Source organism: Phalacrocorax aristotelis, chromosome 4 (genome assembly GCF_949628215.1).
Source record: "Phalacrocorax aristotelis chromosome 4, bGulAri2.1, whole genome shotgun sequence".
NCBI lineage: Eukaryota > Metazoa > Chordata > Aves > Suliformes > Phalacrocoracidae > Phalacrocorax > Phalacrocorax aristotelis.
The window spans coordinates 47,569,832-47,596,161 of record NC_134279.1 but is presented as its reverse complement, the minus strand read 5'-3'; the positions used below and the strand labels follow the sequence as shown (position 1 = coordinate 47,596,161).

General features: G+C 38.4%; 1 protein-coding gene across 2 annotated transcripts; it reads right to left on the bottom strand.

Moving 5' to 3' along the window:
* On the bottom strand, window positions 1–26,299 carry TRAPPC11 (trafficking protein particle complex subunit 11). 2 transcript variants are annotated; one of them, XR_012660342.1, is made up of 29 exons: window positions 25,808–26,299; window positions 24,672–24,841; window positions 24,125–24,195; window positions 23,310–23,424; window positions 21,135–21,234; window positions 20,328–20,401; window positions 20,007–20,103; window positions 19,013–19,146; window positions 18,524–18,671; window positions 17,576–17,669; window positions 16,153–16,232; window positions 15,981–16,059; window positions 15,842–15,896; window positions 14,046–14,191; window positions 12,893–12,954; window positions 12,660–12,792; window positions 11,775–11,905; window positions 11,123–11,278; window positions 10,448–10,635; window positions 9,638–9,786; window positions 7,936–8,057; window positions 7,162–7,281; window positions 6,729–6,794; window positions 6,473–6,629; window positions 4,736–4,833; window positions 3,896–3,987; window positions 2,936–3,069; window positions 2,383–2,550; window positions 1–956 (listed from the first exon to the last, which is right to left on the bottom strand). XR_012660342.1 is itself a non-coding variant. In XM_075091201.1 (29 exons), the coding sequence occupies exons 1-29, from the start codon at window positions 26,009–26,011 to the stop codon at window positions 912–914; spliced, it is 3,399 nt and encodes a 1,132-aa protein (XP_074947302.1). In that variant the 5' UTR covers window positions 26,012–26,299; the 3' UTR covers window positions 1–911. The 2 variants fall into 2 exon arrangements, 1 of the variants encoding a protein (XP_074947302.1); XM_075091201.1 differs by having other exon boundaries at window positions 4,736–4,844.
* Window positions 26,300–26,330: the final 31 nt, after the last annotated feature.

Here is a 26,330-nt window from a genome sequence, read left to right as displayed (position 1 = left end):
TACTCTGTTACAAGCTGTTTATTAGAACTTCACTTTCACAATAAATAAGGTATTCCCAAGCAATCAAAATGTAATTATTTAGAAAGTTATACTGAAGTTTTCACAATGCATTTTTTTTTTATATACACGATTTACTGTATTTTAAACACCAGTTCATCCAGAGCTGTACAACAGTAGGATGTCCATTTTTTAAATTCACACAGCAGGAGACTACTAAGATACATCTTTAATCTGGAAGCTGTGCATGTAAAAATAATGCAAAATCATATCAGCTTCAGGTCGGATAGTCCAACTGTTACAAATGAATCTCTCTGTTCACTGGACTAGCTGTTGCTGAATTCCAATTCGAATGTATGGCTTACCCAGGAGAAATAATGCCTTTTAGAGATTTATGGTTTTAATCCAACAGTACAATGTAACCATCTGTAGTTCACTGTGCTACTGCACACCCAGCTCTGCCCTCAACACAAGTGGCACAGAGCAAACTTCTGTAAAGGATGATCATTTTCAAAGTTGTAAGTCTCAGTAATAGTAAGCACAAACTTTGCGTGTCACCTTACTGTTAATTATGAAAATGTCTTTCAGTTTTGGTCAAATGAATTAGTATTTCTTCACTTAAATACTCAAGACATTTAATATGCCTTAATAATATACTTTTAAGAGTTTGACATTCAAAGTTAACTTCAAAAGAACGTTCCTGTTAAATAAAGCACCAAGTTCCTTCCACATGTTTATTCCTTAAAGAAAGTCTGAGAGAATAGGTTTTTTAACACATTAGTTCTGCTAAGAGTTGTAGTTTAAAAATAAAACTTAATCCTTATGGTTTGATCAAAGCCACGTTTCCAAAGTGAGCTTTATATATTCTGTGCAACATCCCATTTTCTTTAAGTGCAGAGGTACAGGTCTTGAAGTTACGCAGCTGCAATCGAGTTATCATCTGCTTGACGACCCTGAGGCTTTAAGAAAATTAAGATAGAGAATTAAAAAAAACAACAGGCAAAATACTAAGGCTGTTATGAAACTCACTTCGCAATACGTTGTGTTGATCAACATAGCTCTAGTACACAAGCATGGCATTAAGCTTATCCTTACTTCTAATGGTTTCCAGTAGTAGCGCAAACATGGAGGACATCCAGCTCAAATTTCAGGTTGGCCCAGCGAGTACTTGGTAGGGGCCTCAGCTCTTTAACTGCCCTGTTAAATGCTTAGATCACCTCTGTACACATTTGGACAGCTCAGCACCAGGCTTGGCTGATAGAGTTCTGAATATTACTGCAGTATAAAAAGCTGATAGCTACCAATGCATAGAACAGAAATGAGACTGACAGGTTCTTGGAAGATTTTTAAGCAGAATCACTAGAGGTGGGAGAGACAAGGACAAAGTTTTGAGGAAGAAAAGGCATCCTTACAATAAGGTTTTTTTGAGGTCCTGACAACTCCAAAGCAAAAGCAAAGAATTCTGAAGCCTGAAAGATTCCACAGGAACGTTGAGAACATCACGCTTTTGAGGGAAAAAAAAAAAGTCTCTTGTACTGACTTAGAAGGACATCTTGACAAGCAACCTAGAAGAGCCACTGATTGACAGCATATGTAAAAAATAAGTTCTGCCTATCTCTTTTGGCTAAAAAAAAAATTGAAAGAATGCCAGGGCTGTTTCCTGGAAACAGGATTACAGATGTCTGAACAAGTCCATCTCAAGTCATATAAACAAACTCTTCAAGCTCCTTGCTTGCTAAGCGTCTGGCTAAAGAGTCAATACAATATTCTGGAGACAGCAGCAGTGGAACAAGAAAGCACTGTTTTGGGCAACTGGATTTAAATGATTCTTAAAGTCAAAAGAAACCTGTGATCTATTTTTCATAGCATGACTGAGTTGTCTTCAGTTGTACCACTTAAAAAATCTAAACTAGCAATTCACTGACAATGTGTTTTCAGAAGTTACGCAGAGAGATGTGGGATACTATGGTGTTTCTGAACCTACTCATATGGGTTGCTCAAACACTTTTTTCAGGAGTGCTACAAGTCATGGTATTAAAGTATTTAATTACATTTAGCTCACTCCATTGTACTCAAAATGGAGACAACTCAAACTCATTTTTCAGAGTAAGACATAGAATAACAGGGACAGGCTAAGCACATTCAGCTAGTTCATCTAATTGTAACCAAATACCTGTTGCACTTCAACAGATTTCTTAAGTATTTTGGTTGACAACACCAATACACAACCCAAGACTTTTCAAAGCAAAAAGCTCTGTTACAAGCTGGCCATTTTAGTCTGCTTAGAAATACTCAGCTTTGAACAGAGCTGGGGTGGTAGTCCCCAAAAAATGAGCAGCCCCACAGGGATAGCCTTTAAACACAAGGCACTTCTCACCATCTTACCTTTACAAAAATGTGTGTTGGTATGAATCGTCTGAGCAACTGATTAGTGAAGTTTGGGAATCGTAGCAAGTTAACATGAAGAGATGGTAACTGCTGATATCCAGCCATCAGAGGATAGAAGTTATATAACATTTCCTGCTGTGTACCAGGAAGAATTCTTAATCGGATCTTACAAAAGAAGAGAAAAAAAGCCACAAACATAGGTAAGTTCTGTGACTAAAAGCAGCCCTCCGTTTACTTTCTATTTATATGTGGTTTACTTTCTGAAGCTGGAAAGAATGCAACTACTTTCCTATTCTAGTTAAACTATTACTTCTGTACTGAAGCACCAGGTTACCCATAAACAAGACAAATAGCTCCCAGTCAGGCTTCCATTTAGCCCTTATGCTTAAGGATTTCCCATCCTTTAAATGGAGTTTGCATCCTTGTGTTCTTCCAGACAGAACTTACCATATAATAAGTTTGTCCTCTCTGCACACCAGTGTAAGTCTAATCAATGTATTCTTTACTGCCAGATAAGCCAACAGGATCAGTAGATGTGACAATTTTGTACCTGTTTAAGGCCAGAGAACATGAAGGCATCACTGGGTTCCACTGACACCTCCACATCCTGGACTAAGTTGGTCTTATTTTGCAGGTGATATCTGACAGGTAGGGATTCTCGGACTCGACCGTATGATGGCAGATCTTTGGAAAGAAAGTAATCTCAAATATAAAATACATTTTAAAGTGCAGTACATAAATAAGTCTATCGCAAAGGGTGGTGAAAAGTTTGAAGTAAAAAATAGTTACAATAGCTAGGTATCTATAGCATTTCTGGCAAAGTTTTTCAGAGAGAAAGATTAAAGAACAGAACACAATTTCATTACAGCTTTTCAATAACACTTCTTCTACACCTAGTTACAAAACCCCCAACTGCTAACAGCTTCCAAGAGTGCTAACTATGAAGTCACGTTGGTTGCTGCTGGGTATTTTCAGCTTACCCAAACCTTATCAGACACTGTCAGGGAGCTCCTTCAAAATGTAGCAGGAAAAGATGGTGGAAGAATCTCAGTACAAATGAAACTGAACTGAGGAAAGCACAGGAATTCTGTGTGTTCAGCTCTCCACTCCCCCTCTGCTCTTGTGCAGGTGAAGTGCTAGAAGAGAAACAGTTCACCTGCCCACAAGCAGCTCCAATTCTCCAGGCTGTTTCTTTTCTGGGATGTAGCCAGGGCGTGGGTGGATGAAACAATGCTTGCCATAGGCATCTAGAGAAACCTACTGGGAAGGTGGCATCAGCAGAGGTAACTCTGGCCTCTGTGCTGCTGTGCAACACAGGTCGATCCCATGACAGCTTTTAAACAGAGCACATTTTTGTAATTACGTTCCAGCTCTTCCCTTGAATCGAAGAGGGGACAGAAGACAAGAGTTTTCTGTCTTTTACTACAGTAAATGCAAGTGCTGGATGCTTTAAAACTTTGGCAGCCCTAAAAATTCTAGTTGGGAACATATGTTGCCAAATTAATATTACCTGCATTAACATGGAGAGGAATGCTCTCTACAATCACATGTGGTAGAGTGATGACTGTACTAACAACAGGTACACTTTCCACAGGTGAACTTCTGCAGGGAAAAGTCAAACACAGACCATGTTGAAAGTTATACAACATAAAGTATCAAATTAGTCATGTATAAGTGATGTTGGTTTTGTGTACTCAACTAAAATTATAGTAATTTCAGTGTTGCAAAGAAAAAAACTAAATCCTTATACTGGATTGTTTGAAGTGATCAAAAAAAGTGCCACAGCATGGAGATAAAACAGTAAAAGGTAAGTAAGAACACTAAAACCAGCCCTAAAACTACAAAAAAAGCAGCAAACTAGAAGATACACCTTAACATTTGTCTTGGAAAACTGAGTGAATATATAAACCCACAATCTAGGGTGGGAAAACAGTTAGTAGAAACAAACAAGCTTTCTAAATGGGAAAACTATCGCAAAACTATTCCTCTGACTTGGCTTCTCAAGTGAAGTATTTCACGGCTGGAGAAAACAGCAAGTGGAATGTGACAAAACAGCTTTGTAATTGATCTCAGATCTTACAAAGAAGAAAGCTTCATGGAATGTTAAAAACCATAGCCACATAATATTTATCTCTTAAATTAAGTATATATTTATTGGAAAGTCTAGCAAGCTAAGCAGTAATTAGTAAGGTCCAAAGTCTAGACAGTGAATGCTACAGGAAGATCCAAAACCAAAAAAGTGAAGAAAAAAATATAAACCCACCCCACCTCAAAAACACACCAACTCAACGTCACCCCTAACAACAAAACAACTCATCTCCTCTCCTCATCCAGCCCAAGAGCTACTTACCTTTTCCAGGAAATTATGTAACATCCAGTTGCCACTCCACTAGCATTAGTAACTGGAGGACATCGAAGGCAAAAGCACTCACTGGCACTCTCACCTGTCTGTAAAACAACTATCAGCAAGATTTTGTTTAAAAATCAAAGCATAACCATTACTGCAGAAGCCACCAAGTCTAAAAATCCAATATGACAAACACAAGTGCTCAGCCAGAAAGGCCTCTGAAGTGCTTTGCAAAGTATACCTACATAATATATAAATTCAGTAACGATTGTGAAATATCCCAATACATGAAAGGGTGACATATACAAATATAGGACAGTTTAATTTCTGAACAGCATTATGGCATCTTTCATGTACACACAGAACAAGTCATTGCAAATTTAGTTCATACACAAAAAAACCCAAACACCCGGCAAAATAATGCCAATTCAAATTCTACCCTTCTCCCACAATTCCAAGTAAATTCCAAGACATCAGCATAGGAGGTGTCTCATGTTTTAAAATGAAAATGAACATGGACATTTCTCTTCTCCCACCCAAATGGATGGGAGGTGGGGAAGAGAGGATACACAAGAAAAAAAATCTACTGGCTTTGACTTTTCACTCCTTTTTTCCTTCCCCCTCCACTTGAATGAGGAAAAAAGTACTTTTCACTTAAAGAGTGATTTTAAAAAAAGTACTAAGAAAAGTAGATGTTTCAGTTATTCAAAATTGTTCATTAAGCTTCATTAAACCTTACAAGGGGAATGGGGGGGGTGGCGGGGAATCAACCAAAAGGTGACAGCTGAACAGCTGGTATCCGAGAGGGTTCATACCTCCTGGCAGTTAGCTCTTTAGGAGCATCAACCAGAAGCCACGAAGCACAAGGCACCAGAGCTGAAGATTAAGTCTCATAGTTTGAGGACTAAAGGACCTGGGAAATAACTGCTTTTTGCCAGGTAACCCTTGAACATATAGAGGAACTACAATCTTGCAAGTCCTTGATTCCATGGGCAGACAGCTGCCCCACAATCAAGCAGCCATCCAGACTGCCCCATTTTATTCCAAGTTTTGATAGAATACATACATTTTCACTTCTCTGACTCAGCAAATGCAACGACAATGTTTTGTTGGAAGATTTTGGATCAGCTCTACTGCTGAGTACTCCATTTATATGGCTTTAAAGCTAACATACTGCACTCAAAGGTTGAGATCTGCAAGATTTGTTTTTAATATTTAAGTAATAATTTATTAAACTGAGTTAGTATAAAAAAGATGCTTGCTTCTAACTGTTCTTTATAGCCTACCCTGTCTAGCTTCATATCTTTCAATTTCATGACAGCAGTCATGGACATGGATCACTTCAGCCTTTGGATGCTGCCTCTATCACATGGTAAAGTGCTTGCATTCCAGGAAGTATACACAGCCCATAAACACTGGAAATATCAAGTGTCTTTTCATATGGATATCTAAGAAGTTGCGCATCAGAAATAGTTTCAGCTGCTTTCCCTTATGTCTGCTATATTTAGCATTTTGGTTACGATCTATTATTCAAGTCTATTTACTTGATCTAGTGAATTACAACTATATTTTGAAGGATACCGCTAACTTGTGTTCTAGAAAGCAACTGTAGTATTAAGCAGTTTTCTTCTACTTAAAGTTTGATAAGCAAATGCTCTTCAAAATGTCCCCTATTTCTTACTCCCAACTTATGCAAAAAGTATCCTCCTGATACAGAGAGCAGAGTCTAAGAAAACTTACCATTCTCCACATAAGATTCCAGTTGATCTACTGGGGTCATGGAAGCGGCCAGCTGTAGCTGGCTGCTTACAATAGTGAGAGGCCAAGGAGAGGCACTCAGGATGTCTGTCATCAGTAAAAATGGTATATCTGCAAATACTCTGTCCAAGTGCTCCAACTGTCAAGACAGACAAGATCTGGTTATTTCTAACTAAACAGGGTGCAACTATTGAAAGTGGTGTGATTCCAAAATTTCAACAAATTTTCAAATATGTACCTTTGTGGAGACAAATTTGACAGCAACATCAAAAGGAAATACTGTTTCTATGGTTACAGTTTCATCCTGTATAGGTAAAGAAAGGGGTGGGAAGAAGAGGGTAAAAAAAAAGTTATATTCAGTTTTGGACCTGGCTATTGATGTCAAAGGTTACTAGTACCTAATATAAAGTTACTTTCAATCATCATTTTAACCAAGTCCTCCCCAGGGCAGAATGTATCTAAGATATTTAAGAATAAATATAGAAACTTTTCTTCTGATTATACTTGTGAAACTGCTCACCCTAAATTGGACTACCATACTGCTGATTTAGCATTTTTTTCTATGTACTAGAAAGACTTCTAAGATACTTGGAATTACAGCCCTTAGATTGAGAATATTTTTTGCATTTAATGAATGTACCTCCAACAATGACTGCATCTTTACATCTTACCCGATGACACCTGCAGAGGATTTCTTTCCCCTCAACAACTGTGTTGATTAAGTAAGAAACATAAACCAGAAACATTCTTGCACCAACTGTTCCACAACGAATGTATATTGGTTTTTCCAGCTGCAAAATAAAGGAGACAGTATGAGCCAAGCTAGACTTAAATTACATTAATTAGTCTTAGAGCTGTCCAAAACTTGCTAATCATCGTAGTCCAAGAGGGCAATAGTAGAACGGGTATTATTTTGACCACAAAACCTCCTACAATGCATGATCTTAATCATACAATGAATGATTTTAATCAGAGTAGCACAGCTCCAGTTGCTTCGCTACTGATGGTCCTCTGCTACTTAACAGTACGAGAGAAGAATCATTACTGTATAATATATGATATACCCAACTTCTACTTTACTAGTGACAATTTCAGTTTGGTGCAACTTCTGCATATTTGGTCCTCTACCACACTGAATCACACTTGCTGACTATTATCATCTACTGTCCATTAGGTGGTGAATTTAATTAACAGTTGAGATTAGCCTCCTTATTTCCTATCTCCCAGCTGTATCATCAATCCCAGAATATACCTTATTCCCAAATTTAATCCGAAAGGGAATCTAACTAAAGAAATACTAAACTACAAGTAAACAATAGGTAAAATATGCCCTAAGTATTATCGCTTCAGATATCTGAAAGTAAACATAGGTCCTTCTATGAGAGTCTTTTATTAGTTGATCCACTTTTTCTTAAGTATAATGTAGAAAGGTTTTAAGCCTTCACCTTTTCCCCTGGTTGCAAGTCTCCTACAGGGATATCAGGAAGCAGTGCAGGAAAGGAGTCATCACATGTATCTGTTCCATGAAGAGTCACCTGAGTTTTCTGAGTCAGGTTGGCATCTTGTCCTAGGATTAAAAACAGTCTTCATATCCATACAGGTTCATGTCACTAAAACATAAAAGCAATAACTAAAAATAATAAGATATTCATCTCAAGAAGCAATGCATGAGGAATTAATATTGTTCATTCAGTTGAGGGAATCTTTCAAGAGTACCAGCAGAGGGTAGATTTAACAACACCTGAAGTTGGAGGGTTCACATCCTGCAAGGTTTTTGTTTCATCTATTTAGGGCAGAAAAAAAAACCCCAAACAACACAAAAACAAACAAACAAACAAAATAAAAAAATCTGAAATCATCTCCTGATGTTCCCTACCATATATAACACACAATATGATTATGTGATCCAACTTTTTCTTGGTACTCTATATGAAGGAAAAAGGAAGTTTCACTGTTCTGTGATTCTTCTGTTCTCAAGAGCATGGCTTAATGATTTTACATCTTTTTAAAATTTTTCTTCCAAATCTGTGTTGAAAATACATAAAAACAAATGTATAGATGTTAAGTGAAACCATTCTTCAGTCAGAGGTTGACTAGAATAATGGCATTACTGCAATCACATGGGATAGTTTTCAAAGCAAAAGAAGCCACGTCTTGCCAAAGAGTTGCAACTGTGGAAAATATATCACCTTCCCCATAAATGAAATGTCAAATTTCAATTGTTCTTTTAATGTAACCAGCAAAACCACACTGACCTTGCATATCATGTGTTAAGAGTCAAAGATCAAGTGGGGAAAAACAATAAAGCAGTGTTTAATAATTGGTCTTGACTTTTAGGAGCCAAGCCCAAACATCCAGTTAAATAAGTTTAAAGAACATTTCACGGACTTTAATGAACCGTACAACTGTATAGGGAATGTGGCTCTATTTCAGAATACACAGCACATATTGCATCCTAGATGCTAGCGGCTTAAAAATATTTTTGCCTTTTAGGATAATTGCTACAATTATGCTTGGTACACCTAGCCAGTGTCTAACATTTGGACTCCACATATTGAAAATTGTCAGCAATAACTACATACAGCTAAGTAGGACTTAGACATATATTATTTGCACTTTTTCCTTTTAATTCAGAGGAATGCTGTCTTGGTTCTCCACTGTTCCCCAAATTTCAAAGTGGTTTAATAACCAAACCACATTGTTCAGGGTGGGAAAAAAAAGAAGGGGTTGGATGGGGGAGAAAACCTACAGTGACTATACTTAGAAAACATTTATCTAGCGCTGTCTAGTGCTTTTATCTCAGCAAGAGGAAAATCTATCCCTTGGGAAAAGGAAAAATTAGTTATGAGTAAATTAAAGGTTAGGAAGGAATACAAAAAGTTTACAGGTTTTCTTTGAAACTCGTAAAGACTTATCTTCTGAAAATTCCCACGTAAGCAGGATTGACAAACAGTGGTTAAGATAACCATAACTGAATGAGTCTGTTAGCTCTTATTCTTACCACTAGTAATCTATCATTCCCAGCCTTCACTTTGGTTTGGCTCTTAGTTACTGCAGGAGAGCCATTTACTATATTCCTCTGCATTGCATCAAAAACAAGGAGTCAATTAAGAGACTGCTGGATTAAAAGAAAGTAACCATAAATACCTGGCTTTAAACCTGCTGTAAGTTTAACATCTTTGGCCACTGTGTCCTCATGTGACTGGACTGTCACAATCAAACAATACATTTCATTGGTCAGGGCAGGAGGTTCATGACGGAGCTGAACAGAAATGTTTGGCACTCTAGAAATAATCCTTTAAGAGAAAATCCTCGGTTATTTTATGTTTCTTAAATAAGTTTTTAAGATTAAAACAGCTTATTGTTCAAGAGTTCTGACAACTGGTGCCTATTCAACTAGGAGATGCGAGATTCCTGAAAAGCAACATAATGGGAGCAACTCTATAAACCAGTCTGGAACCCCAGTAACAAGCACTGATGGTTCAGATGTTCTGTCAGGAAAGAAAAAAGCACCCCCCCCAACAGCTATTTGATATAATTCTTCTGAATGCATCTACATTAGTGTTAGTCTATTCATTAATAATTATTTTGCCAATACAGTTTCTTAAGCATTCTTTATTTGTGTGGTGGCTTTTGTGAGAGAACAATAACACCTCCTACTTTGCACAAAAATCCAGGAAAAGTCTGCCTAGCAAAGTTAGGTGAAGAGGCAACCTAAAGCATACTTGGTATGGTCAGAGATCAGTGCAAGCTTTTTCTGTACTCCTAGCTACCTGGAGCCTCAAAAGTCCTAAAGAATTAAGATAGTACCTATCTTATCCCCAGTTAAGCAAAGACATACTAAAAAGCTCCTATTAAAGTAGTTTCAACAAGTCTGTCTTCTTTTAGGCAGAGCAATCAGGACTTCAAAGGAGACTCATAGTGATGGGTCATACATGTTTTCAAGTTTTCACTCACATAGTGCTTGCCTGAATAGTCAAACTGTCCCAGTGTACTTCGTTATCTGGAAGCTTAGGTCTTCGCCTGAAGGAGCGTGCTGCCTGCAATGCTTCCTGGGATGAAGCAGCATCTCCACCTCCTCCATGCCAGTTCAGAATCACACATCGGCCAGATTCACTTCCCAGGATCAAATCCACAGAGGTGATCTGATAGACACAAATTTGAAAAAACCTGATAACTTTGTTCTGTAACAATATAGTTTTCCAACACACACTTTATTGTGCCTGTAGATCACCAAACAGCTTCTGGCAGCTTTGCAGACTGAAGAGGCCTCACCACTCCAGGATTTCATTTAATGAAACAGTGCTGGGAGAAGAACCTGTGCTCACGCGTGTGCAGTGTAGCATTTTGTAGTTTCCTACCTCCCATAGCGCTATACCACCCTCCTCCCCACCTTTTTTTTTTTATTGCACATATTTAAAAAACAAACTTCAAGCAATACTTAATTTTTTGTGATATTTTTTGCTTGGTACTGTCAATAAAATTTTACTCTCATTTTTGATACTTAGTTTCAAGAATTCAAATGTTTTGAACTGCAGTGACATTTGTAACTGGTGCCAGATTAGAGGCAGCTTTGTAGTTTTGAGTTCTTTGTAAGCATCAGTAAGAAAGGTGTAAAACAAATTCGCAAACCTCAATCTTCTTTCCTACATCTTCAGTTTTTGCAACAAATTTGAAAGTGAACTTTCTCGTTTTGCCAGGGACTAAGCACATCGTTCCTTGTGATGACTGTTCTAGAATATCACTTTTTTGATAGGCTTCTTCTACCACACAGTACTGGTTGTAATCCTACAATGGAGGAGTGGGGAAAAAAGTTGATAAATCCAGACATAAGACATCTTTAGAGAGTAACGGTAGTATAGCAAATGTTAAGTCTCTGTGTTACTGGATCAAACTATATGGGTTCTTGCTACTTTTCACACTATGGAAGTCAGACTTGGCAAGTAATTACAACGCAATTCTTTGACACAAGATATCCATTATATTAATTAATGTACCTTTATGCAAGAACATCAAGAGAAATAAGACATTAAAATGATCCTTCTGAAACTTTAGAGCGCTTCATTGAGAAACAAATATATGATAGACAAACTTATCACAGTATCAATATACTTGTCAAAAGTGATAGGTAAGGCAAAAAGGAAACAAACATTTCTAACTTAAGTATTAACATAATTTTTTGAAAAGAACTTTTGATTTTTATGTTTAAAAACACTGATAGACATTATTCCATTCTTATGATAAGCTTCTATCACTGGGTCAGAAATAGATAGAACATAGTTACCTGATTATTGAAACTGACGCAGATCTTTGAAAACCTGATAGGATGAGGACAATCAGCTCTGAAGTATACATCAAACTGCACAGGAACATCAACATGAAAACTAGGAGCAAGAAATTTTGCTTTGCACTGCACTGGAATTAAAAACAAGGGAAAACAAACAAACACAAACAAACAAAACACACCCACAAAAAGCAAGAAGTAGGTGTTAAACACATCAAAACTACAACATTAAATTCTAGAAGCACATTCTTGACATAATCATGGTAAGGATTGTTCCGCCTATATTCTTAAAACTGGTTTGTACGTAAGTGGGACAAGTTTGGCTATTAACACTGTCACAGAAAGTCACTTTTTAGTACTTCACCAAAACCTTTACAGAGAAGAGGAGAGGCAGATATCCAGCAGGAAAAAAAAAAACCAAACCAAAAAACCCCACAACAAAACCCCAAACAAACCCGAATCCTGTACACTTAGATACACTTCTTTTGCAGGTAATGCTCACTTATGCCCCCTCTCTATGGGGAGTATTACTTGGCACGCATTCTGCCCTCTTTCCTCAGAATCCTACGGCAGAATTCTTTCAAAAGCAAGGGTTTACTATTTCTACCATGTTTAAAAGCATAGATAGCCTCAGCTGGAAGTTTAGAACCTTCCCCTGCCTCAGACACAATGTTCAATAGATTCTTCTTCACTGGGGACAAGAGGTCATTGGCTTGTCTCATGACTTCTTATCTTACTGATTTAGATGAATAGCAGTGCTGAAGCAAGAGTTTCAGTGTTGCTGGCTTTAATATATATACTTTCTATTTTTTTCCTAATTAGTTACTTTCAAAAGAAAACTACATCAAAATTCATAGTCTGGTGTAAGTTTGCTTTCTTACTTACCAAATGGTATAAAATCTTGGACTTCTATTGTAAAAACATTACTACCTGCCAAGGAAACACGGTCAGCCCACAATTTTTGTGATGCTTTCACAGCAGCAGCATCACAATCAGGTTCAGGATCAGGGCTTTCATTCTGTATCCAGAGAGAAGATTACAAATAATAAAGGAGGTTACCAAACACTGACCACTCTTTTAAGAGTATTTAAAAGGGTAATAGGAGTTTTGCCACTTACCATTAGAACTTTTATTAGATTTTTTTCTATTCGAGATTTCTGATCTTCTTTTAGAGTAGATGCTAGCAAACAGAACAAAAACAAAGGTCACAAGACAGAAGCAAGTCCTTTTTCTTTTTTAAACTTAAAAATAAGTCTTTCCTTTAGATTGCATCTTTCAAAAAAAACCACATCTGGGGGAAAAAATTTCTAACATCCATATAACAGTAATGAAGGATTAATTCAGTTTTCAGAATTTCCCCCATTTTAAGTGTTTCTTCTTACTTCCACTGGAATTCAGTAAATTTTTTTTGTTAGAAAAGCATTTCATAATTTATTGGATGAAAATCCCAGGAGAATAGTGTACCTTCTCATTATTTATGTTTAGAAACAGAAGAAACAGTAAAAACCAGAATAGTCTGGGACATGTAAAAGGCAAGTCTGGATAACATTAGAAACAACAACGAGAGAAGGTGACAGGAAGAAAAAAGGATTAATTGAATTCTCTTGAAGATGAAGAAAGGTGGGTTTGTCTCACTGGCTACTCCTTAACACAAAGCAGAGTAGGCCTGGCTAGCTAACAGAAGATGCAAACTGAGTTTTACCACACCTACCCTAACAGTGGTATTAGTTAACAATTTAGGGCACAAAAGGATTATTTCTGCAATGTCAAGTAGCAGGCATTATACGAAGCAGAGTGCTTGCATTATTACTGTGCAGCCACCCTACATCACATTCTTTCCCTAAAACATACCACATGCATATGTCATCAGTGTTCCAGTGAAAAAAAAAAAAATCTGGGAGAAGTATATCTGGGATCTTAAAGTCCAGAAAAATGGTGCTAGCTTTGTAACTTGCTAGGAAAAGTGTTCTTCCCCCATCCCAAAGCTCAGGAAGTTTCTGTTATATTGTTTGAACACTCTCAAATGAAGCTCTGTGCCTCAGATATCCTGACACAGTCTATTTGAATGCAATGGTTTTATAATTGTAGAGCAAAAAAATTCAACTTCCAGCATGAGAGAAGGAAGTAAAAATTCAGCACAGGCATACAGTTATTTTATAGTCTAATCATTTGAAGTACTGTTAGCACCACGTCTGACAATGATTTGTCAGATTCCCAAATACGTGTAATTCAGTTTTCTGTATAGGGTGAGTATATTTCTTAAAAGAATACCTCTACCCAGTAGCTCTAAAGAGTATGTTATATAATCTTTTAGCTGGGCCATCAGATATGAACATTTGAGAGCTGTTGTCAATATGGAGGTGAGAAGAGTCCACCATCCTTCGCTGCGATATTCACACATAACATAATCCAAGAGCCTGCAACACAGTAAAATTGAGAAAAAAGAACGAGTTGCACACACCAGTATTTCTAGAAGCTTGGATTTATTTAGTATCATTAACTCAAAATTAATCTTCACTAATACAAATGCTAGATTCAAGTCAAGTCTACTGTTTACATATGGTAATGATTTATTGAAACAGCATGAAATTATTGTAAAAAATAAACTCTGTTCAACTGCTCCAGACAAGAGTTTCTGCCTACTTTAGAAAAATCTACCTAAATATATAGAAGAAATGCTTATTCATATAAAAATTAGGCTTGATACAAATTGATCTGCTTATCCTAGCCTATCTTCTCCTCCACGCAGCTTCCAGTCAGCTAGTAACAATAAACACATCTCTCCTACCTCAAACATACTCCCTTTACAATATGTGATCTTTGAAACCTAATTGCGCTGGTTTTGGCTGAAATAGAGTTAATTTTCTTCACAGTAGCTACTATGGGGCTGTGTTTTGGATTTCTGCTGGAAGCAGTGTTGGTAACACAGGGATGTTTTTGTTACTGCTGAGCAGCGCTTACACAGAGCCAAGGCCTTTTCTGCTCCTCACCTGCTGCCCCACCAGCAAGCAGGCTGGGGGGGCACAAGAATCTGAGAGGGGGCGCAGCTGGGACAGCTGACCCCAACTCACCAAAGGGATATTCCACACTGTATGGTGCTTCACCATGTCATGCTCAGCATATAAAGCTGGGGGGGGGAAGAAGGGGGAGACATTTGGAATGAAGGCATTTATCTTCCCAAGAAACCTTACACATAATGGAGCCCTGCTTTCCTAGAGATGGCTGAACACCTGCCTGTTGGTGGGAAGTAGTGAAGGAATTCCTTGTTTTGCTTTGCTTGCATGCATGGCTTTTGCTTTAGTTATTAAACTGCCTTTATCTCAACCATGATTTTTTTCACTTTCACTCTGATTCTCTCGCCCATCCCACTTGGGGGGAGAGAGTGAGCGGCTGTGTGGGGCTTAGATGCCGGCTGGGTTTAAACCATGACACTAACTAATGAAAACATTGTGGGACTCCTACTTAACATGACCTTGACTGTTTCCCCTTAAAAATACAAAGTTAAGAAACTAAGCATGAAACACATCCTTCGGAAAAGATGGTAGGTGTACTTCAGCACTAAGCTTTCCTAGCTCTGTGGTCATTAACAGCAGAAAACTACACCACTAAAAAGAATTCTTTTTGCTAACTCCCCGGTATATAAAGAAAAATTAAGTTCAGCTACATTTCTGTTTTCTAACTACAAAGTCTGTAATTAAGTATAACTATATTCTCATTGCAGTAGCAGGCAAGTTTCAGAAATCACTTCGGGGGGGGGGGGGGGGGGGGGCGGGGGGGCGGAGGGAGAGAGAGAGAGAGAATGAGACATACCACTCAGTGAGCTAGAAATAAATAGCTTCCAACAGCTTACAGCAGGAAGTTTTTCTACTCTAATAAATCAGTTGATTTATCATATCTGTTTTGCTTTCTTTGATATGAGTGGAGTTCGTAGACTCCAAAGCTTGTGCTTCAGTCAAATCCAGGTACTAGGAGCACCTTAGGTGAGCTTCCAATGTTATTCCATAGTAACAAGACATGCAATCTTAGTAAGAATAGCGTGTGAAAGAGCAATTACGGATGGTACTCACTTCAAAGCTTTGGCATAATCTTTAGCGTAGTAATATTCTTCTCCCATTTGAACCACTGAGTTTAAAAAAAAATATTAGATCAATATTGAAATTCTTTGCAAAATGAATTAAAAAATTGCACCTGATTATCAATACTCACTCAAATGACTTTTCATTCTTGGACATTTGTATTTCTTGAACTGCGCGACAGCATTACTCAACAAAGTGATTATTAGCTCCTAACAGATAAAACCGATACTGATATCATTATATACGCAAACATTAGGATAATGTTAGAAAACTGATTTTATTTTTTGTAGAATTAAACTTACAGAGTGAAGGACATTTTTCTCTTTCAACTGCAGGGATAAAATCCCCATCTTCTCCTTTTCAGGATCAGAAAGATCAAAGCCTGCATAAGACAATGAAAAATCCATTACATTGGAATTCTGTCCAGACCCAAAAGGGAACTATTTATGCAGTGAGCTATACGCAATGCAAGCTCCAACTCAAGCACACTCAAACTCTTAAACATTCTTTTGCCTAGGAGACAGATGTAAGAACTCATCCATCCTCCGTGTTCTAGAAGGGAAAATCTGGAACAAACATCTTCTTTTAAACAAAAGGCAAGTTATCTGAAGCTACTCAAAAATAGCAAACTACAGTAAGATGACCTAGTCTTTAGACTGCATCTATTAACATTTAAAGCGCATATGTTAAGACAAATTTGTAGGCCTTTTGCTATCTGATCTCAAGGGTTTGAGTTTGTGTTTCTCTAGCAGTAGAGAACGCCAACATATGAAGAACTGTATAGGGCTTTACAAGGCTATAAATTCTTGCTGGAACCAAAAAACCTGAAAATATTAACAGGTTAATTTTCTCTTCATCCTAAACTGTTTAACCCTGGCAGTAGATTCTAATTTTAAAACAGTAACACTTGAAGACAGCAGGTTAGACAGTACTGTATTTACTGTAAATGAAATAGTCTTTTAAAAAGGGCAGTGATAAAATGGCAAAGCCCAAAGGATATGTAGAGAATAAAGAATGGGGGACCAAATGGAGAGGGAGAAAGCGAAGTAAAACCACAGCCAACAATTAAGATCTCAGAGCTGCACGTATATTTACATATATAGCTCAAAGCTGTGCAGAGTCTGAATTCATAAGAAAACATCCTCCTTAATAGGAAAATCAAAAATTCCTTTTCTTAGATTAAAATCTAGTCATCATATCATCTCAATCCATTTTGAAATCCAAAAGGTTTTTTGAAGAAAAAAAAAAAAAAAAGTAATGAGTTCCTGTCTACAGTTGACATGACACAATATGGATGGCAGGAATAATTTACAGCAATCACATTTAGGGACATCATTACTTTTGCTGTATCCAGTTGTCCAACTTCTCTTCCCAGGAATACTGCACTTCACTGCAGTCAGGTGTTTCTGCAGCATGCTGATTACAGACAGCTTAGGCAGCAATTGAAACAAAGCAGCAACAGAGCTACTTTGGCCTACGCAACTTTGCTGAATACCTGATCCTGCATAAACCCGAGGTTGCTTTTTGTTTGTTATAGAGATCAAACACGCCTCCTGCACTTACAGTTGACACTTGTTAAAGTTGTACCACCAACTAACACGACAGTGATGTCCCAGCCCCAGCCCTGCATCTGGCTTTGTGGAAAAGAGCCACCAAGTCAGCTGGCAGGATCAGCAGCTACAGAAGTTTGTCTGAACTCCACAGATACAAGACACAGAAACGTACTTAATATTCCCTGCCGCCATGGTCTTTGCCCATAGAAGTCAAGCACACCGGTTTGCGTTTCCAAGGGATCCGGATTGGGATATATCACAGAGGACTGTAAATTCAGCAAATGTAGTCATAAAAAGGGGTTCATGTTTCATTTTAAAGCATTAAAAGTGATCCAATACACATGCACTTAAAAGAGGAAAATTGCTTTAAAACATAACCTTTCCAAGCACCTGCATAAAAATAGTACTTCAGGAAACCCAAACATTTGAGTACTTGTCATTAATTCAGTCTGACATTCTACTTCATTCCCCTTCACTCGTCTCAAATACTGTTAAAGAATAACTGGGTAATCCTTTTTAAAACTAGTTCCTAACAAAATAATCCACGGACAATAAATAAATGCACCAATAGGAACAAAGACATTTTTAAATAATCAGGACATGTCAGCTGGAGAGCAGTTAATTCGCATGTATGTTTAGTCAACTGCAGAGATCGATTTTCCATGCAACCCTTTCTGCCAAGCAAGTGTCAAAAAAACCCAAACCAACAACCACCCACCCGCCACACACATTCTAATACTTGTTCATCTGCTTCCTGTAAGTCACCAGATATATTTCTCTACATACACTGTACTAGAAAAATAAAACAGTAAGTTTTCAAGTATCCAGAGATGTAGAAAGTATACTCTTTATTTACAAGTATTTTAAAAATATGGCAGAATTATTTGTAATAAAATTAACTCTATTTATAATAAAATAAATACTAATGCATTTGTTCTGCAGTAACCTTTCCAGTACATAGCAAATACTTGTAATGTTAGTAAGCATCAGAAAAACACATCTCTCTTCCTTGGATTTAACGTACACATATTACAGATTATTCCACTACCATCTGAGACTAGAACATTAGCTAATTTACTGTCTGGTTACTTGCAAAGCATTTTCTCCCCTCCCAACTTACATCATGGTTACAAAGCATACTTGCTAGTTGTTTCCGTTCCTGTGCATAATAGGCTGCCTGCTGGTAATAGAAACCTGGATTCTGAGTTTGAATTGCTGTCAATCCCAGCTTAATCGCTTCATCAAACAAGTCACCAAAAGCTTGAAACCTATTAAAAAAAATTATAACCAAGATTATGTACAGAACAGCAATTTGAACTGAAAGGTACATTTTGATTAAAAGTTCTGGTTAGTCTTAAGACAGATGATACTTCTCTGAACTTTTGCGTCTAAGTTCTATGGCTGCATTTGTGTCATATCCTGTCTGTTCCCAGAGAAAAGTGGTCAATAATCAATGCAAAACAGAATGACAGTATAAGTTTTATGATTTAGTGTATCTCTTAGATAAAGAGAGAGGTCATAATTTGTATCTTCCCTCGGCAAGTAAAACAGTGAATTTCATGAGTTTATATAGGAAGTAAACCAGAAATATTACGAAGCAAAAGCATACTGTTTAGACATCCAGGCAGCATGCTCAAAAGCCAGTTCTGCACTTCCTATTTTCTTCTTGCACAAGTCAATATGTTTCCTGAACTGAGCAATTGCATCCAGTGGAGTATTATGCTGAAAACAGAGGCGACATATCTAGAAGAAATCAAAATAAGAGGAAAAATAACTGTTAGGCTGCTAAGGATTAGCTTGTTAAAACAAAACACCAAAAAACAACAAAAAACACCCCCAAAACATCACTCATTAAAAAACCAAATTTTACGTATTTCTGAAGAGCTCAAATAGCACAGAAATCAGAGAAAAAATAGATGTAAACCATAATGTACTATACCTGAAAGCATGTGGTCCTCTATATAACCTAGTATTATTTTTCTTCCCCTTCTCCCTCAAGTCATCAACAGAAGAGTGCATAACTCACAGCCAAATTCAAGATGGAACTGCAGAGCCACTAGGAAGATCATGATCTTTGAAGCCTGCAGTCTGCAAATGGGATTTCATGGAGTCCAACTCCACGATTGTTGTAAATGGTGGGATAGTTTTGGTTTGGTTTCTTTTTTACCTAGAAGCCCCCCAAATAACACAGAAGTGTAGTCTGATTCTTAAAGAGTTACTTTCTTCCTCCTAACAACAGTAACTGAACTATACTGGCTTAAGCTTTACAAGGAGACAAAAGTATTCAAGGAACAAGCAACCCTTGTTTTAATTCTTCCTGCACAGAGTTAGATTTAAGAGAGGCTAGTCTTTCAGATGACTGCATCTTAAACTTCAATCCTTCAAGATACTCCCAAACTTCAGCTAAGGGTCTTTCTTTTGTGCGGAATTCAGAAGTATTTGCAAGTCTGAGTGTAACCAGTATTCCACTGATAGCTGTTCTAATCCACCTCCTTAAAAGTAATATAAAAATGGAACTTTTAAACCTCTACACATTAAAGATGGATTGATTTTTTATTTTTTTTTAAGTAAAGGTTGTCAAAGATTAGAATTACACTTGTTACCTTGTAGTTTATAAATCCTGCCATGGTCTTGATTTCCAGCATGTTTGTTTCATGAGCCCTCAATTCATGCACAAGATTATAGGCAGTTCTGTAATTTCTAAGCAGGAATAAATTAGAGTTAAATCACACCAGATAATAAAATTTAAGAACAGGATTGCCAACAGCAGAAAACAGACTTCTAATAAGAGTGTTCTTCCCAGTGAAGAATTCACCCCTTACATACATGTTTAAATAATTTTGCAGTTGGGAAAATATTTATCATACTCTATGGCTTTGCAGTAATTTGAGGTAGAAAGGGTGGGGAAAGATTATACGTCTTACTTGAGAGCATTCTGCGTGTCCTGTTTCAGCTCACTGAAGAATGCTATTTTGAACTGGTGTCTAACAAATAAAAGCTGCAAAACAAAACCAGTGTAAATCATTCATGAACATCTGAACATACCTGTTACCTACAACACAGATACAGATGATAATTTCAGAGGTTTACATAATATAGCAGTTGACTTGAAAGACTGACTATGCAACTGTTTCCTAATAGTTCTCTGCCACCATGACACAGCAGTGATCTTTCAACAGATTTAATCTATTCCGAGCCTTTCACCCTGGAACACGGAAGAAGCTTTGTAACACCCCAAAATCTCTGTGCTTGTGTCACTTGTTTGCTTGGAGCTCATCACTCGGATCCCAGATTCCAAGAGGGGTAAGCTGGCAATGGCAACAGAACATTATGTGTCTAATTAGATATTTAACAATTTGAAGAGCAAAAGCTAAAAGCCAAAAAAGGGCAAGATTAAGTTCTGAGCTTCTAAGGAAGCACTGCCCTCAACTTAAGATAGTACATTCAAATAGGTTAACCCATGTAGAATATTTAAATTTTTTAATTAGAGAACTTCATTTTTGGCCTGTCGCTCTTCTTTTAAGGAAGATGTGAGGAAGACAAACATGAGAACAAAACCAATCAAAGTTTAAGGTGCAGAAAATAAAACGAGGTTTACTTTCTACACCGAGAGAAAGCATCTCTAGTTAAAAAGAGGGGAATAAGAACACTTAAGCAACAAACAACCCCTATTTTCATGTTTTAACATGCACTATAACTTGCACAGTATTTCAAAAATAGGGTAACATTACCTGATGAGTAGTTTTGTTCAAGAACTCCTTATGAGATTTAACTCTTCGTATTTCTGTATAATAGTAAGTTTGTGCATGCTCATAGAAAGCGTTTTCCAACCTGCAACAAAGTTGCTTGTAAGTTTCACTAAGTTTTCCCATATACAAAGAATCTGAACAACTTCAGTTACTTTTAACCATGCTTATTCTAAGGTTGGCAAAAGAAGCTTGAGGTTTTACTAAACTCTTCTTTAAGTTACCACACAGGGTAAGAATTTGCAGAAAAAAGAAAACTTCACACAAAGCCTTACACAGAGGTAGCACAAAGTAGGACAAGTTAGGTTCAAGAGCCTTATGGATTGATTTCTTATACAACGTCTAGTATTTAATGTGAGAAAGTCTGAGGACACGCTGTTAGGATTTTGCAAGGCAACAGAAAGTGGAGAGATGCCTCAGTCAAAACAAGCAAATTTTGCAGAGGCCTCTGGGATAAGTCTGAACAGGTCCTTATTTGCTGGACTATGGGGAGAGGAGAGGGAAGATAAAAACAGCAATAAATAAAGTTTTGAGGGCACAGAGTAGGTTTCATCCTTCTGTCCAAACATCAACAGCTACCTTGGTCGCAGTGGTAAGTGTCAAACTTGTGCTTGCAAGGCAAATAGCCCAATGGCAAGTCACAGGGGAAGAAGAGAAAGATAAGGAGGCCCAGAACACTCAATACAGTACGAGGCTGAGGAGGATCTAAGAAGCGTATGCTGTACGATCAAATTGTAAGGAGTAAAATCAACTAGAACCAAACCAGAATCCAGAACAGGAATACATTCAACACCACTGACGCACAGGGGAAAATAAAGGATGAAGTACCAGTTCTGTGATTTGGCCAAGAAGGGATCATTGCAGACTTTGACTAAAGCAGATCACAACTTGTGTTCTGCTTGCCACACAACAGGCAGGACAGTGATGAAAACAACAGGACAGACCAATGGACACCAGTTGTTAACTATGAGTTCAGTCACAAAAGGAAGACAAGATAAATTAAGTCTACCTATTATACCTATTTTAGCAGCATATTGCAGCTGTATAAGAAAAGACAAGCCAGTCCAAGAGGTAAAAAATTTTATTCTTTTACTACTATGAAATCTCAATTAAAGATGTCAAAACAAAAAGATTAATAACAGGAATTCTGACATGATTATATGCTCAAACATATTTTAAAAATGTGCATGAAAAGCTATTAATCCCTAATGATAGAGCCTTACCTTCACAAACTTGGAGACAGTTGCAGATTGCAGATCAAAATACAACTATATGCAGTTTGCAAAGGTTTACACTAGTTCACATGCAGTAAACATTCCCTCTTTAGCACTGAGCAAAATATGAAAAACTAGAAGTAATGGTTACTTTATTCTGATCAATTCTAGTAGCTGTTAATGAGCAGCATGGATCAACAGCATTGATTTATGTTGAGAACTTTACTGTTTATACATAAATACAAAAGTGAGGAAGGAAGAATTTGTCTCAGAGTACGACCCTTCCTCTCCATAAGCATATATGGAAAAATCAAAACTAAGTTTAACAAACCATGATTTGCCTTACATTGAGCCCTTCTTTTTAGGTCTGTACAATACTGTCTTCCTTTCCCCTTTATGTTTTTGAAAGGCCTTCATAACTTATTTGAAGCTATATTCCTTAAAAATATTAATACAGAAAGCACAAGAAACTTAAAAAATGGCAAAGACATAGAACTTGCAACCAGATAAATGCCACTTAGCATAAATATAAATAACTATACAGCTCGGCATGAGGGGTGGGAACAGTAAAGACATGCTAATACAGAGTTACACCTAACAAAACATTTGTAGGGAAAATTATTTAGAACCAGCAGGGCCAAAACTACTATAGAGGTAGAAAAGCCCACTTTGCCTCTACCCAACTTGAGGAAGGAAATGTCTTGGGATATCTAATAATGTTTCTTCAAAAGCAACATCTCTGACAGTCATTACTCAACCTCACAGAGAAAGGGGAGCTGTGTGGAATTCACCAGGTTGTAGAATAACCTGAAGAATTCCAGTGAACTGATAAAACATTCACTGCTGGCTTTAAATCAGCATGCCACATTGTAGTCACCCCAACCTATCAACTCTCTCAACACCTCTGTTAGCAAACAGAGCAAAACAGTGTTTTACAGACACTTACCTTATAATATAACCAACAAGGTGATCAGTGTGTGGAAGTACAAAGAGGGATTTTCCAGAAAGGTCACAAGCGTTGCATAAAGCTGCTGCCCTCTCTGATGCAATAACATCTTCCCCTAGTGAAGTCAAGGAAAGCACAAGTAAGTAGTATGCAGTGCCGCAATGTCAAACTAGCTCTAACAGCTTGACCAGTACAAGGACTGGAAAAGTCTAATACACCTAAAACTGATACCACGTTCTTTCTTACTTCTTTCAGAGCAATATGTGCTTCATCCAGGGGGAGAAAAACCCCAACAAAAATAAAACATGGTTCACCAGACACTAGAAAGTATGCAGCTATAGCTGAAGCAGCAGCTCTATCGAAACATAAGGTTAAAACACCAAATTTCGCAGCTTTGCTTGACCACAAAATTTTATCAATTAAAACTGAGTTAAACTAAAAGGCTTCTGTAGGTACCAAATACCCTTCCTTTAAGTTCTCACTGCTTCTACAAGTTTTCTTCATCTCAAGCAATACAACTTACTTACAAGGAGGCATGTCGTGTATTACACTAACATGCTATTTTTTGATACTGTGTATCAAAAGATGGACTTGGACTTAAGAAGAAGTAGTTAAGGATAAAAGTATCAAATGTTTAGACTCAGCTGCCCTGCGCGCTCTTTCCATTTGTATACCTTCCTGCAGCCACAATGCATGTCATGTATGTAGATGGCTTACTGAGAACTGCAGATAATGTCACAAATTATAATCAGCTCAGCCTGTCAGGCCTTCCGAAAAATGAGATCACCACAACTGTGTACAGAGACTTCTAATACCTGGAGGTAATGGTGTTTTTTTCTGAATCAGAACCACAGCAACTTTCGTATTTCTTCCCTGCAAACTTTGCCTAAAATAAAAACAACATGGCACAGCGTCAAGGTTTCACTTCTTATTTGTGAATAATCAGAACAAAATGATTTAATCAATTTCAACATCAAGAATCAATTCAATGAAGTTTCAGTCTAGACGGAAGCACTGAAAGAATGCTATATAAGAAATAAAACCAAACACAATAGCATGCTGCATCATCCACGGAATGGTGTGTTCTCTTCTTTGTTCAGATGAGACAGAATAATTGTGCTGAATTTAACAAGCAAAATTTCAGGGGCTGTTTCTACTTAAATGACTTCTAAAAATAAACCCTTTGAAAAAAAAAGTTTCTTTACTGTCAGTTGTACTTCAAAAAGCAAAGTTCAAATTCCCCTTAATTAGTCTCTATGAAAAAATAATATATTTATACATCTTAGAATGAAAAAAGGATTCTGCAATTCACATTTTCCATTAGCTTGTAGTACATTATGAACCAAGTGAAAAAAACTCTACCTGACAATTTCAACTCGAGTAGCACATTCTGACTGTTTTTCTTTCCATTGTGGCTCATCCCAGTCTAATTCATAGAACACCACAACAAGTGCCGGAACCAAATTTAGGTGTTTGTTCATCCAACCAGTCTTCAGGATTCCTTTTGGAATATACCATTCATAGGATGTCCTCTGAAAATATTGAGGTTATTAAAGCAAACTACCAAATCCATTTACAAGCCTCTTAGTATAGCAAGAGAAGGGGAGTTGCCTCTACATTCCTGTCACCTGTGGATACGTCTACTATTTTTCCTTTAACATTATTTCCCTCAAGGGTTTGCTTCCTATCAAGTAAGACATACATCTCATTCCCTGGCATCAGAGTCTGATGCCTGAGATATCAGCAACAAAGAGCAGATTCCAGGTAGACTGGAAAAAAAGGTCAGGTTCAGAGGCATGTTTCACACACCATCATGAAAAATTAGGCTATTTTAAAAGAAGGCTCTTGAGGGGCTCTTAAACAGAGCCAGGAGAAACCAGTTAGGACTCTTGTCCCTTGCCAGCATCCCAGAATTACATAGCTTACCAAGGGTTAAACCCATTGACATTGCTTCCTAACTGCATTGCAAAGCAGAAAGCAGAGCAGAAATGCTCTTTCTGCTGCATTTCACTTAGTTAAAGGCATTACATTATTCCCAGAATATGCCAATATCAAATACCTAGTTTCTCTAGAGTTAAACTTTGGGTTTCATTAACGCTCAAGTGTTACAAGCATACTTTAATGGTGAGACATGAACTGCAAGTACCTTAAAAAGCAAGGCCTTCTCTGCTTCTCACTAATGGCCACAGCAGCCCGGCTCCCTATGAACCCACACCACTCTGCCACAACGCCCTTTCCTTCCCCTTAGCCCTGACATTTTTTCCTCAGACCCCAAGCTCCCACGCTTCCCCTCCAACAGCGTGGGCAGACAGCAGAAGACCGCCTGAGCGGTGAGCACTGCGAGTGCTACTCAGCTGCCCGCAAACCGGCAGGGCCCTCGGGGAGCCGCCAGCCCCACATCCCGCCGCTGCCTCTCACTGCACGGGCAGGGGCTTGGACCCCGTGTGGCGCCGGGCCCTGGTGGACGGGGAGCAGCCGGAGCACACGCCGCTCACTACCTTCGTCCTGCACTTGGGATACTCGTGGTCGCCGGGGAGCACTTTGAAGGAGATGGGGACGCGGTCGGCCCTGCGATTTGCGCAGAAGGCGTCCCACACAGCCCGGTGCACGGCGTTGTACACCACGTCCAGGCCGGTGAGGGTGACAAACGCCATGGGCCGGCAGCACAGCTCCACCGGGAAGTCCCACTGCATCGGGGTCATCCTGTCCCCGGGCAGGCGGCCTGTGAGGCGGCGGGAGGGCGGCTCTCAGCGCGGCGCCTTCGTGGCCCAGGCCGGCCGCTTCTCCCCGGCCCGGCTGCGGAAGCTCGCCACCCCGCCGGGCGCTGACAGGGCGTCCCGCCGCGGGGCCCAGCTCGGTCCGGCGGGGCCCGGCTCACCGCTGCAGGCCAGAGCCCGGTGCCTGCAGGGCCCGGCTCTCACCGCCGGTCACTGGAGGCGTCGGCGACCAGGCTGAGAGAGAGCCGCCGCCTCAGGAAGCGAACGGCGGGTATCACAAGGGCAGCAGCAGCGACCAATGGGC

What these genes read in the sequence shown, in the direction of transcription:
- TRAPPC11 (XM_075091201.1), bottom strand. Translation starts at nt 26,011, where the DNA reads ATGACCCCGATGCAGTGGGACTTCCCGGTGGAGCTGTGCTGCCGGCCC. An exon ending in TGAACAAAACTACTCATCAG is followed by an intron (nt 20,402 to 21,134) that starts GTAATGTTACCC and finishes TTTGTTTTGCAG; the next exon opens with CTTTTATTTGTTAGACACCA. An exon ending in GCTGCCTGGATGTCTAAACA is followed by an intron (nt 18,672 to 19,012) that starts GTATGCTTTTGC and finishes TTTTTTTAATAG; the next exon opens with GTTTCAAGCTTTTGGTGACT.